General features: G+C 43.2%; 1 protein-coding gene across 1 annotated transcript; it reads right to left on the bottom strand.

Moving 5' to 3' along the window:
* Positions 1-2795: 2795 nt before the first annotated feature.
* On the bottom strand, positions 2796-12298 carry LOC310842893 (interferon alpha/beta receptor 2-like). Its single transcript, XM_083735130.1, has 9 exons — positions 12129-12298; positions 9851-9951; positions 8172-8213; positions 7910-8030; positions 7477-7649; positions 6425-6567; positions 5509-5671; positions 5127-5248; positions 2796-4302 (listed from the first exon to the last, which is right to left on the bottom strand). The coding sequence occupies exons 2-9, from the start codon at positions 9891-9893 to the stop codon at positions 3577-3579; spliced, it is 1533 nt and encodes a 510-aa protein (XP_083591256.1). The 5' UTR covers positions 9894-9951; positions 12129-12298; the 3' UTR covers positions 2796-3576.
* Between the last annotated feature and the right edge of the window lie 2160 nt (positions 12299-14458).

Raw genomic sequence — 14458 nt, forward strand, 5'->3', positions numbered from 1 at the left:
ACTGTTCTTAACCTGAGGTACCACTTTAGCTAATGGGGCCTCCAACTCACCAACCTAGCAGCCTCATTCTGCACCAGCCCCACCATCATCAAGGGCAGCCCCACTTAGATGGTATGGCAGTAGCAGAGAGGAGGTCTCTAGACCATGGGCAACTGAGGCCAGACTACCAGGTCTGTGAATGGACATAGCTGGAGTGGGGTACAAATAAATTATTAGTATTCACAAATCAATCTATGCTGGACGTAAGGACTCCAAATAGGACTCCAGTGGCAGACTGAAATTCAGGAATACTCCCAGACTAGGCACCTGTTCCTTCAAGGGGCTCAGTTAGCTATTTACTACCTGATTTAAGGTGTGATGTGCTGATAAGAGAAAGCTGAATTCTAGATTTCTCCCCCAAATATGTTGACTCTTCACGAACATCTGCCATAGTTGCAAATGGGAAGCAGTACAGTCTAATAATATGTGTGCAACCACAGCAATGATGGGGAACCATAGGTCACGCAGATGTTGTTTACTCCAGCTTTCATTAGTCTGAACCAGAGCTCTCCAGAGCTACAGCAAACAACCTGCTGGGCCTTAGGAAATCTTACTTGCCACTCATAATGGCTCTTCCTGCTGTAAGTTGATATAGAAGATATAAATTATTCTGTATTTTAGAAACATGGTGATATCAAATGACACTTTTAGGTGCTAAAGCCTCTCCTCCCAGAGGGGAGGTGTTGTGGGCGGGATGCAATTTCTGCATCACGCAGGGGGCATTATGCCCCCTGCCCCACTCACCTGGCTGGCACCATGCCCACAGGTAGGTGCCCAACCGGGCGGCCTGGTGGGGGCATGGTTTGCGGTTCAAGATACTGCTACGCCAGCCATTCCGCCTCACTTTTTCACCTTCGCATCGCGAGTCGCCCACCCACCACTCTCTTAGGGCTTAGCTTTTCTCTTGACCTTGCTATGGACCTATGGTTGGTCGCCCAGGTTGCCCGGTAGGAATTTTTCCAATTGGCGTTAGGCCTTTTGGTTTTTTCGCCTACCTCGTAGCAATCGTCACAACTTTCTTGGTATTGGGCGGTTAGGCATTGGAATGTGTTGTTGGTGTGTGGAAGGGCAAGGTGTGGCCATTGCCTACCCCTTCAAATTTGGGTATTCCATTAAAGGAATCCGGCGGTCGTGGATCCTGCCTGTGTGGCGGGGGGCCATGGCACAACCCTCAGTGACATCATGGGAGAGCTTATAGTTGTATTTGCATCAACAGGCTCCCCCTACTGGTGAATAACCCCTCTTTAGGCTCACCCCTCTTCAGGTGGGTGGAGTCAATCTTTCGTGGTCCAATGTCTAAGCCAATACCTTCTCACTTGCTGTAATCAATAAAGTTGTGGCCTTTTCTTGCCCATTAACCTTATACACTGTGCCCGTGTGTCTTTATTCCACAAAGCAGGGATCGGGTCCTCGAACCACAACTACTCTTTATATTCAAATGCATACAGTTAAGCCACAGAGATGTCTTTCTATTTTTTTAAAAGGAACCTCGTTGCTCAGGAGCAATTTAGAATGGACATATGATAGTTAAGCTCCCTCAGCTACACGTTTGAAAGTGAAGTGCAGTTTGAGAGGCTAACATTACACGATCGCACTGCTGTTGGGAATCTGATATAAGATGCACACTCATCTTAAGTGTGTGCATCTTGCTTGCAGTACCAGACACCACACAGAAGCAGACTAAGGTCCAAATCTTTTTACTGTTGTAGAAGTAAATAAGCTTAGCAAACAGCTCTGGATAAAAGTTATACACAGAAAAGGAAGTTCCAGCTTGTAGGCTTTTCAGATACGGGTAGCTCAGTTGGTTAGAGCGTGGTGCTGAGAACACCAAGGTTCTGGGTTCAATTCCTGTAAGGGACAACTGCATATTCTTGCATTGCAGGGGGTTGGACTAGATGATCCTCAGGGTCCCTTCATATTCTATGATTCAATATACAAAATATCAACATTCCTCTAACACCAACTAACCAAGACTGAACTAGCTGGCATACATTAATCACAAATATAGTCTGGCTCCGAGCCATTTGACCTTGCAACTGGCTCATTTGACCTTGCACCTGTGATTTACCTCACCCACGGGGTAATTTATGCTCATGAAGGAAATTAACCCCTTCCTACGTCCAGCCACTCCAACAATTGCTACAATCAGATTCTCTGTAATGAGAAACTGATCAAAGATTATCCCAGTGTGACAGACAGAAAAGAGGTCACGTGCATTAGCATATCTCTTTGCCACCTCTCTAATTACATCACTGGAGTCTTTGCCACACAAAAAAATCACAGAGCCAGTTTAAATCCTGCCAACAATATGAGGGTGAGGGAATGCTTCATACTGATAGAAAAACAGACACAGGTATGAATTGGATCAACAAGGCACAATGAACGCATTCCCTAGCATAAGTTCACATATAGGCCATCTAAAGGCCCTGAACCCTCCAGTTCTCTGAATAAACAGGCATAATGGGTTACATTATGGGTCCTAGGCTATGTATTACAGATAACAGGAAATCCATTCACAGTCAATTAATTACAAGTGAAGTGCTTCACCATGGTCAACAACACTTGATAAACTGTGATTGACAAATCTAACCTCAAGACAGTGGTTATATAGAATGAACATAGAACAGGATAGGAAGATATTGTGATCCATGTCTGCAATTAATTCTATTCTAGAAACACAAAAAGCTGGGTTTATTTTCCAGCTTTCACAAATGGTTGTCTCAGGAGTCAGTCAGCAGTAAGTCACACTGTGCAAGTTGGAGTTAACTCTTTATTAGCAAAAACACAATCTGTACAGGAGTGCCTGGCCTAATGAGTGCAGCAAGTCATGCCTGGTAGGTTTGCTCCCATAAGGCAGTTGCTGAGACTGAAGGTCCCCACCTACCCATAGCTACCTCTCCTCTCCAGGACTTTTTCCCAAGCAATCGGAGGTTACGTCTGCGCATCACCAATCTCTACTCTGCACTTTTCATGCCCCTTCTGGTTCTAGGAGACAAGGGGAAGGGGAGCTTGTTGCAGTAGAATAAAACACCAGGGAGCCTTCATCAGCCTGACTCATCTCTGTCTCTTGGCCTCTCTCCTCCCACCCTCCTGCTTCAGTCTCTGCCTCTGATTCTAGACTTTTCTCTACCACAGACTCTGCAGGCTCACTAAGCCCTGTTAGCTTGCGACACCTTTTCTCTGTCTTCTCCTTCTGACCACTCATTGTCTTCCCACCACCACTCCCTGGGCTCTGAGCCTTCTTCACCTGGTGATCCCCCAGCTGGTTTATCCAATCATTTCTCTGCATCCAACCAGGCCATGACAGATTGTGGGTACTCAGTTATACTGGAAGCAGATTAGTAAGTGGCTTGCGTTCCCGTTAAAAAAAAAAGAGAACAGAAAACAATATTAATGCTGTGGGAATTCACAACAGTGCTGAATTTTCATATGTACTTGTACAACACTGATAGCATTAGACAGAAGATCCCACCCAGTCCCTTGACACTAGGAATATATATTGTACAGGAAGATGCTATTCTTTTATCCATCTTTGATTCATCTGCTCATGTATTCACCAATACAGTCCGTTTCTGAATCCGATGACTCACTTCCTCCAGACCCATTAGAATTTTGCCAGGAACAAGAGAGGTTATGAATGTCAGAGTTCTGCATTTCTAGCGCATCAGTGATATGTTTCGGTTCGAATGCATCAGACAACAACTCTTTCAAGTCCACAGCCTTCTCTTGGCAAGAGCTTAATGTTGCAGAAGCATTCACATTTTTGCCAGATATTCCTAGCACCACAGTATTTAAGTTTACGTTGGAACAGCTGCTGCACTCCAGGTCTAGCTCATTAGGGGAGTCCACTTCAGGAGAAGGATGAAATATTTGAATTGTTGGGCTTTCTTCTTTGCTAATATCATTCTGAAGGTTTTCTGCTTCAGCATCTACAGGTTTAGGCATTTCACTTGGAGCAGATGAGCAGCCTATGAGCAGAAGCTTTTCTGTTTCCTCATCCTGGGGGTCAGCTATTTCACTTGTAGTGGATGAGCAGTCTAGGGACGGTGGCTCTGCGCTGTCCTCCTGCGAGCAGGACTTTGAAGTCTGCCCCAAAAAACCACGTGCAGTATATAAATCATCTTTTCCAGCAATGCTTTCACTGTCCTCTTCATCGGAATTGTATCCACATACTTTTTTTTTACTTTGTTGGGTGACCTGGACGGTGTGCACTTCTTCCGGTTCTGATTTAAAAAGGGAATAGTCTAATTTTGGTATGATGCTCTGAAAAGAAAAACAATTTTGAAATTTACAGATGGGAAAAATAAAATAGATGCCTTCAAAAAAGATGGGGGGTGTGATACATAGTTGAATATTAATATTAATAAATATTAATTGGATGTCAATATTTTGGCCTTAATCCCAAAACCCTCCACAGATGTAAGACTCTTTTGGCTTTCATTGGGATTTGCTTCCATTTTCAATAAAGGGGGTTTTGTTGAAAAAGCCCTGAGCAGTTTGGTTCTTTCTTCACTTATTTATTCCAGCTTTTTATGGTCTTGAGGCCAGATACCCGGGACACAAGGCTAAATGTAAATGTTGTGGTGCTGTTGATTACAAGTCCTATCAAACAACAACAACAACAACAACAACAGAAGAATATTCAAACACAATAAAACATCAAACATTAAAAACGTCCCTAAACAGGTCTGCCTTCAGATGTCTTCTAAAGGTCAGACACAGTAGTTGTTTATTTCCTTGACATCTGATGGGAGGCCATTCCACAGGGCGTGCGCCTCCACCAAGAAGGCCCTCTGCCTGGTTCCCTGTTACCTCACGTCTTGCAGTGAGGATCAAGTGTTAACAGGATAGAGAAACTGGTCAGATTATTTGTCCATCACTGACAGCAGCTCTCCAGGCAGAGAGGGCAAACTCTCATATCACCTGACCCTATGAAACTGGCATTGACCCTGGGACTGACCCTTCATGAAAATAAATAAATAGAAAAATAGAAAATAAATAAAATTCTATACACATACATACATACATACAGTAGAGCTTATTAAGCTATTTATCTTAAAAAAAGAATCCGTCCAAAGGCTACATACCAAGACTCTTGGCCATTTCCTCGATCTTAAGCAAATAACACCGGCTTTATACAGGACAAATAGAGTGAGTATTACTGCCAATGACATTAATATGCCCAACAACGCTGGTAGTATAATATGACCTGTAAGATAAAAAGAATGTGATTAAAGAACAGTGAATATGGGGGCTATTGTGAAACACTCTGGTTTTATTGGGCACACAGCACACTAGATTACCAAAATTCATAATATATATTTTTTAGACTACCAAAATTCATAATAATTTTTTAAAAATCCATTACTTGAAATACTAAAAGCAATAATCTTAGTTTTTTTAAATTAAGAAAACAATCATTTTAAATTAATTCTCTGCAACCCCTCCCCACCCCTTAATTCATTATACCTGATATATTATTGGAGCTGAGGATAAGGCATTTGGGGACAGATGGAGTGCACTGGTTATTTAGACTTGTTTTCAAATCAACAGCAATACAATAATTTGTATTGAAACTCAAATCTCCAATGACAGTGTGGAAACTCTCTTGTCTGGTTGTATTGACAACACGCTAGAAAAGAAGAAAAAGATTGACAAATGAGTATGTCATATGAAGGGCAAATGCAAATGCTGATAAAACACACTTGACTGTTACGTGGAAAGTCTCACCTTTCCATGAGGTCAAGACACAACCTTGCACACTCTTTTGCAGTCAAAGCCCAGCATCTGCAATATGGGGGGTTAATTACACTAGCCTATGTAATGGGCTATTGTAAGGATACCTATGAAAATGTTTCCTAAAGTGCTCTGGAAACACAAAAAGCTATATATAAGTAACATTATCATTTCTGTTCATATGCTAAATATTTGCCTTGCCAATTCTTCTTGCAGCGACAGTGCAAAGGCACAGCAATACCAACGTAGCCTCTGGCCTTTGGACTCTGCTGGTTTAGCTGTTGCTATGCCCAATCCTCAAGTACTGGCATGGGAAGTGGTCTACCCTATTAATCCAAAACATCTCAATCCAGCAATTCCTGCTGGCATTCCAAAATATATACAGCCCTTCTGGTCTATCTCAAAGTCAACAGCCACTGAAAGGGCAAAACATGGGGAGCTGCCCACTCCATTGAAGTGAATGGGTGAAACCCACCCAGATAGGAACTCTAGGCATGCATTGGAGGATAGACAGGGCGATGGATCAGGGTGAAGAACCATTAAGTTTGGATATACCTGAACTAGAAACAGAAATAGCAGCTTTCTAACAGATGAATTGAATTAATTTTGATACTGTCTACCATTTCCCTTTTAATCATAAGCAACCGACCTTTTCCTTGACATTGTCTCTTATCACTGTGACCGTATAATCAAGCTCTTGGTATACATGAAGTAACGAGGCTGAAAGTTTCACTGTCACATTTGCGCAGCTTGGACAAGCAGAAATCTCAAACTGGGGTGGTGTTAGGCATGCTGTTGAACAAAGAAAGGAAGAAAAGAAGGAATCAATGTGACTGGGAAGCTCTGCCCTAGAGAAATTAATGAAATTACAATCCAATGCACTACTAACTTGGACATAAGATCTCAAATGAAATGATACAACGTTCTCCCAGGTATGCTTCTTTCAGATTGAAGGCTAAATAGGTATGGCGGGGCTTCTACTGATTAGAAATTTCCCCAAACCGACCTTTAAGCCTCTTACCTTGTTGGCCTTCAGCCTTCTTTGATCCTCATTTCTGCTTTCCTGAAAGTCTGCTCTGAATACGCCACCTAGTCCTGAGTTCTGATCTTAGTGGGGTGTAGTTTGCCATTCATTCCATTGAAAAGCAAGAGGATGCCCATTGAGAGCTGGAGATAAAGCTTGTCAGGACCTCGGGACCTCTTGGCACTTAAAGAATAATGATCTAAATAACTGAAAATAATACACTGAAGAAGAAGCGAGTCTTGGGGGTTTGGGGGGCTAGAATTGCATGAGGTTGCTGGTGCCAGGGCTCTGCCACTGTGGAAGCCTCGGCAGCATCAATTAAAACAAGTAGAAGCAGGGCAGGGGCCAAGCTGCATGCTCTGGCACCAGGGGCGGTGAGCAGGCAGAGGCGAGGTTGGTGCACGTCCTGGGGTGTGGCACGTGTCCAGGGGGGCAGCCGTGATGGTACCCCCTTCCCCCATGGTGCCAGTGGTGCTGCACTCCCCCCGCCCCCCTTCCTCCGCCCGTGGGGCAGGGCACTGACAGCTTTGGAGCCCTGCTGGGAGCTGACCTAGTGGGGTTTGACAACTGGCCTCTACCTTTTGCCTTGGCCAGTGTGAAATCTGTGCGGTTGACCTAGGACTTATAGGAAGCATAAGGCATGTGCTTCAAACATAAATAAGGAGCAAATTACTTACTGTCAGCATATGGACTGAATGAAGTATCTGAAGAATGTACTCCGCTTTCTGTGACCTGCTGCACTACTATTTTGTATGACTCGTAGGGATCTGTAAACTCTTTTGTCAAGTTACAGAATGAACGTGTGATATTGGAACACTCTGTAACAATCTTCATGTTTGGTGCTGGATAACTTTAAATGGAAACAAGGAGGAGCCAATGAACAATCAGTACTTCCCAACTAGATATAAAACAGCAATTCAAAATGTCTGCAAAATCACATGCCATACCAAATTTGTTAGTGTTTAATCTTCCAGATAACTCTTTGTTTCTGTTCTTCATATAACAGGAACATAACTAGATACACCTACGCCAATATTGAGCTTGCACCATATCAGTCATTCACAATCATTTACAAAATGTGGGAATGTATTTTAGAAAAAGCATAGGTACCTTATTGTTCTATACATCACATTGTAGCATGTGGGAGTCCCTGTGTTATTTCCAGCTTCCCACGTCAATATGTACTCAAAATCCCGTGGCTCCATTTTCAACTTGAGTTGAACCGAGGTTTCTTGTGGTGGCAAAAAAGAAGAGTTGTAAGTACAGGTTTGCCAATCATACGTGATGAAATAGCTGTACATTTTGCTCCTCCTAAGCAACAACATACAACGTGAACCAGGCAGCAAATGTTAAGAAGTTTAAAAATACTTACCAAGTAAACTGCACAGAGCAGAGAGCAGAGCACTGATGTACACTATAAATTAAAACAATAGATATATGAAATTTTAAAGTATCTGTGCAATGTAGAAAACGCTCTTGAAACTGTTTGTATGCTGAGTGGAATGTATTTCCTGGGAAAAGCACAACAGCTGAGATTTGTGGCTTTCACAAGTTCACAAGATAATGTGTGTCAGGGGACCTTGGGCAGGGCAACCAATCACGTCTAAGGTATGTTCTACAGTCATAGGTAAAGGTAAAGGTACCCCTGCCCGTACGGGCCAGTCTTGACAGACTCTGGGGTTGTGCGCCCATCTCACTTAAGAGGCCAGGGGCCAGCGCTGTCCGGAGACACTTCCGGGTCACGTGGCCAGCGTGACATCGCTGCTCTGGCGAGCCAGAGCCGCACACGGAAATGCCGTTTACCTTCCCGCTGGTAAGCGGTCCCTATTTATCTACTTGCACCCGGAGGTGCTTTCGAACTGCTAGGTTGGCAGGCGCTGGGACCGAGCAGCGGGAGCGCACCCCACCGCAGGGATTCGAACCGCCGACCTTTCAATCGGCAAGTCCTAGGCGCTGAGGCTTTAACCCACAGCGCCACCTGCGTCCCTGTTCTACAGTCATATCTTGGGTTAAATATGCTTCAGGTTGAGTGTTTTCAGGTTGTGCTCCGCGGCGACCTGGAAGTAACAGAACGGGTTACTTCCGGGTTTCGCTGCTCGCGCATGCACTCAAAATGACGTCATGTGCATGCGCAGAAGTGGTGAATCGCAACCCACGCATGTGCAGACGCGGGCTGCGTTCTACTCAGGATGCGAACGGGGCTCCAGAACGGATCCCGTTCGCATCCAGAGGTACCACTGTATTCCCCCTTTCCTCTTCCATGGCTCCTAGTAGTCCTAAGCCAATGAAAATGCCTTTCCTTCCACATCCCACATATCTGCACTCTCTCTCCTTCCTAGTGTTTACATTTTTTTCTAAAATATTAATGTTTCTACATTATACTGAGATCAATATACAACATGTCTAAAAAATAAATTGGGCCGTATTCAAGTAATTTGTTGTGCTGTTGGCAGCCAGCGCAGCAATTGCCATTAGTGCAATGGGACTTTGCCCGCTCCTCCCCCAAAACATGATTCAACTAACCAGACCCATTGAAATGAATGCACCTGTTAAGTCAGGGTCATTACTTTCAATGGGTCTACTCTGAGTAAAAGTTAGTTGAATAGGGCTCAATTTAAAGTAGCCTGATTTATTTCCATGTTCAAATTCAGGCTTCCTTGGACCAATTTTGGATCCCCCTTCCGCTACAATCAATAGTTGCCATGTTCTTTTCTACAGTCCAGAAACAATAATTCAAAATCAAATGAAACTGGAGGTGCCATTTAAATTTCTATAGCAGCCACTTAAATGCTGTTCTAAAATGCTTAACTTTGGGTGCATGTTTTCAGCTCCTTTAGCAGCTAGGCAAAAGTCTGTTTCCCTTATCTTAAGAGACTCAGGTACTCTAAGCATAATTTCATTTATTTATAAAAGCTGTCTTCTTTCGAGCCTGGGCAGAGTGAGACTAGAAACTAGTTGAGGATCAAATTTATTTGACAAAGGCAAAGAAGGCAGCTGAGACAAGAAGAAAAAGAAGGGCGTGCTGTTAAATTCTTTCTAGATTTAACTCACCAAGTTTGTAGAAATGCAGTGGTCCCATGAAAAATGTCATCATAGTTTAAAATAACATCCTATGCGGGGTCTCTACAGGTGGGTAAGCGCTGATGTGACTCCTGCATGTATACCAAACAATATTTTTTTTCAAAATCCCAGAGAAAACAGTGATTCCAAAAGGGTAACATGAAACGTTCTTCCAAACTGTCATTTAATATGCGTGGCATCCGTTAATTATCTTTTGCCCATATGATACTCTGTCCCAAATCATTTCTTTCCCTCTCCTTCTGGATCTTGTCATACTCTTAAAAACAAGATGCATGAGAAAATTTGGGCTGAGAGAGGGGAAATTGTGGCAATGAAAGATTTAGAGGAGAACTAGTAGTAAAGGAAAAAACAAGGCAGAACCCTCCCCCAAAGAAAACGAAAGAAAGAAAGAAAGAAAGAAAGAAAGAAAGAAAGAAAGAAAGAAAGAAAAGGTGTGGGTGACAGAAGAGGCTAAGGTACTGAAAAAGGAAGTCTTAACCAATAATAATAGTCTTTATGAAACAATATTTATGCATCAGCCACTTAAGATTAAGGTTCTCATGTCAAGGCAGGATTTTGTCACACAGGGGACATACAAGCCCCCCCCCCCCCAATCCCTGCATGGACTTGCTGCACTTTGGACTTTCTCAGTGCATTCAGCTGAACATGTGGGGATGTTTGGGGCAGGGATTGTGGGTGTGCCCCTGTTCCCTTCCCCCCTTTCAGCCCATGCACATTCAGTCAAAATGCCTGGTTATGATTTCTGCTGCTCAATCTCACGCCCCTGAAGAATGTCGCCAACAACGCCCTTGGGGCACACTTATTATTTGATTATTATTCATTTTTTTCCAGATGCTAAGCCACACACTTCCCAAAAAAGATGCCTTTCATTCTAATGCAATACGTAAGAGCTGCTTTGTAGTTTGGCCCTAACAATGAAGGCAACAAACACACTTACTGGCGCTCTTGCCATCCAAACCTGTGCAAGTTGAGCTCACTTGAGCCGACTGAAACATTATTTAAAAACAGGGAAGGCTTTTGTAGGGCCTTAATGATGAACACTTTACTTATTATGTGGATTTTATACTGTGCTCTTCCGTTGGCGGTTATTTTAATGTGGGTATAACTTTAAACTGACTATTTTTATGTTTATGTTTCCACTGATTTATTGGTTATAGTCTGTATAAGATATTCTGTTTTTTAATGTTGAATGTTTTATTATGTTTTTATATATGCTGTAATTCGCCCAGACTGATTGGGGAAACCCAGCCAGATGGGTGGGATATTATTATTATTATTATTATTATTATTATTATTAGCAACTCAGGGTGGCTCACAACACTGAATATGCAATGTAAGACACAATACAGTGGTACCTTGGTTCTCAAACACCTTGGTACTCCAACAACTTGGAACCCAGACACTGGAAACCCGGAAGTGTTCTGGTTTGTGAACTTTTTCCGGAAGTAGAACGTGCTCCGTTTTGATTGTTATGCTTCCGTTTTGAGTGCCACACTTCCGTTTTGAGTGTTACACTGAGGTCTGTCTGTTTTTGCTATTTATTTTGCATTTTTGTTTTTGCAGCTCTTTTTGGGGGTTTTGTGACTGTGTGGAACCCACTTCAGCTACTGACTGATTGATCCTGTGACTGCAATACATTGTTTATTGCTTTCGTTTTATTTCGTTAGACAGTCAAATTCATGTCAAACTGCTGTTTTAGGGGTTGTTTTTAAAAAGTGTGGAACGGATTGATTCATTTTGCATTCCTCTCTATGGGAAAGTGTGCCTTGGTTTCGGAACGCTTTGGTTTCGAAACGGACTTCTGGAACAGATTAAGTTTGAGAACCAAGGTACTACTGTACAGAAATATGCAATTAAAGAAGCCTAAAACCATAGACACTTTAAACACAAGTCTGCAGCCATATATAACCAGCATCCCTCAGGAGACCAGACCCTTTATTTCAGCGCCATTTCCTTCGGGAAGGCGGCGCTAGACGACGCATGAGCGCCGCCATCCCTTGCTAACTTCCTTCCCTCCTTCCCCTTCCTCGCCAGCCTGCAAGGCCCGAGCTGTGCGAGGGTCGGCGGAGGAGCCCGGCTTGTCCCGGCCTCCACCGCCTCGCCGAGAAGCTCCAGACTGCGCGGGGGACCCGCCGAGGCGCAGCCCCAGCCCGACCCCGCCAGCCTCGCTTCCCCCGCGGACACTCGGGCGCCTTGTCCTCGCCTTCGAAGGCGAGTAGGCAGCGCTCCCGCCCCACCCGCAGCTCACCTGGCCGCGCCCGAGCGCCCGGCCGCTGCTCTCATCCCCGCTGCTTGCGCCGCTGCAGCGGCCGAGCCCTCGAGGCTCTCCTCCAGGCAGACGCCATGTCGCTCGCTCGGTAGCCGAGGCGCCTCCGCCGGATCCGAAAGCGAAAGCCACGCAGGGCGGGCGGGGAGGCTTATCTTGTGGCCGGGCTCGGGGAGGGCGAAGAAGGGGAATTCTAAATACGTACTCGAAAGAGCCCCGTCTCTTTCCCTTATTATGGAAACAAGGCTAGCTTGGTGGCGCAGTTCCATCCGCGAGGAAAGAAAGGCAGGTTATCCATATACTGTATACCCAACTAATGAAATAAATATATCTTTTAAGGCATTTTAATGTGGGGTTCTTGGGAGCGAGCTTGCAAAACCAAGCACTGAGCGGATGGGAAATGAGAACAGGCGACGAGTTCTGCACCTCAGCTGATCACGGTTGGATCGGAGTGTCAAAAGAGCTGGTTTTGCCAAACATATTGAGAAAATGTACAAATCGATAATCTCCATTTTTTAAAATAAATTCCACCATATATGGTAATTAAATTTACGTCTTGAGGTCTTCAAAAGTAGTTAAATGGGATGTACTAGATATCAGACTTGTGCCCCATATTGTGAAAAATGCAGGGTGAGATGTACATTTGCACCTGGCATTTGAACCTATATGTAAAATCAAACAGTCAAAAGTTCTCAACAAACGCTTGGACCATAGTTGGGAGCAAATGATAATCGTAAAATTATCATTTAACTAGTTACATCTGAGCAAACACTGATAGCAATTTATTTCCCTTCCGAAAAGTCACTTAGGAGATGATTTGGGGCATAGCTGCGTATGATTCGGCCTTAAGAATTTGTTAATGGAAAATGATTCCCAAAGCCTGCTTGAGTGTGTTCTGGCCTGTAGGCGGTGCTGTTTCTCTAGGAACAAATTCTCAGAAAATGCTACATAATTCAACAACCAAGTCCTTAATTCATTCACACAATAAATTGTATTTGATTTATGTTGTTACATATTTCGAAGTCCAAAATAGTCTGGGCTTCGGATACCTGAGGAATGCCTTCTATATACTGCACTCTCTTGAATAAGATGGAGACAGGTGCCAACATTATCTATATTTCCATTAGAAATACAGCTTTCTTCATCCTTTAAGATGCTTACTCCCCTTGGAAAGTCCTCCAGCCCATTCCAATGAAATATGTACGTGGCCATGAAAAAAAGACCTATCTGTTTTGCAAATTAATTACAAACAAATGCATACTGTTTGGACAGCCTGTTTATTCAGCATTCATCCTGATTTGCTTGTGTAAAACTCATGCAGTGGTTAGATTGCCTGATTTTTACTAAGATTTTTTTTAGAAGAAACTATTAATTTTTAAAATAAGACAAAATATAAACAATATTAAACATACTGAAGGAAAGAGAGAGAAAAGGGGGAAAGAAAAATGGAGTGGGTAAGAGGGAGGTGGGAGATAGGAAAGGTAATATCAGACTTTAATTCATGTGATGCATCTTTTATAGTCACAATCCAAGGCACTGAGGAAAACAGCCTAATCTTCTAAAACATAACCACTAAGGGTCTATGTTCCATTTCAGTTGAATTAATGTATACCAAAAAATTAGACCAAGTAGCATAAGAATGATCATAAGTTCCTTCCATATAATAGTGACAGTCTGGAAGAACCCTTAGAGTTTAAAAAATTTAGATAACATTTCCACTGATAACTAAAACAAAATACCTCATGCTGCTTCTCTGCAATTGACACTGAAGCGGGAGCCTTTTTCTGTCAGGGATTCCATGTATGTTATGTGGAAACCTGCCCTTTAGATGTGTGTGTGCCTTTCACACATCCCTGAAGGTGCCATATATGTATTTTAAAATCACATAGGTTTTGTACTTTCAAAATGTTAAGCTGGCTTCTACAGTGCTATTATATATGCATCTCGTCAGGATTAAATCTCACTGAGTTCAGTGGGGCATACTCCCAAGTAAGTCAGTATAGGATTACAGTCTAAGGCATCATTAACAAATTGTATTGTGTACCAAAATCTCTTATGGTTTACCTTCACTAGGTAAAACTACATACCTACCAGCTTTCCAGGCTGCTGCATCCTTCTGATGAAGCAGGCTGTAACCTACAGAAGCACATGCCACAATAAATGGCTTAGTCTTACAGCGCCACAAGATTCTTTTGATTTGTATTTTCCTGCGATATAAACTAACGTGGCTACCCTTCTGGAATTCGTTATTTGGTGACAGGAGTAGCCTTGCTATATGATAACACATTATACCCAATGTGAGACCATTAGTT

Source organism: Podarcis gaigeae (genome assembly GCF_964106915.1).
Source record: "Podarcis gaigeae genome assembly, chromosome: 4".
Taxonomy (NCBI): domain Eukaryota; kingdom Metazoa; phylum Chordata; class Lepidosauria; order Squamata; family Lacertidae; genus Podarcis; species Podarcis gaigeae.

Coding starts and splice junctions, on each gene's coding strand:
- LOC310842893 (XM_083735130.1), bottom strand. CDS start 9,893: ATGATGACATTTTTCATGGGACCACTGCATTTCTACAAACTTG. Junction 8,031..8,171: donor TGCTCTGTGCAGTTTACTTG/GTAAGTATTTTT, acceptor TGCCACCACAAG/AAACCTCGGTTCAACTCAAG. Junction 5,249..5,508: donor CAGCTCCAATAATATATCAG/GTATAATGAATT, acceptor TTTATCTTACAG/GTCATATTATACTACCAGCG.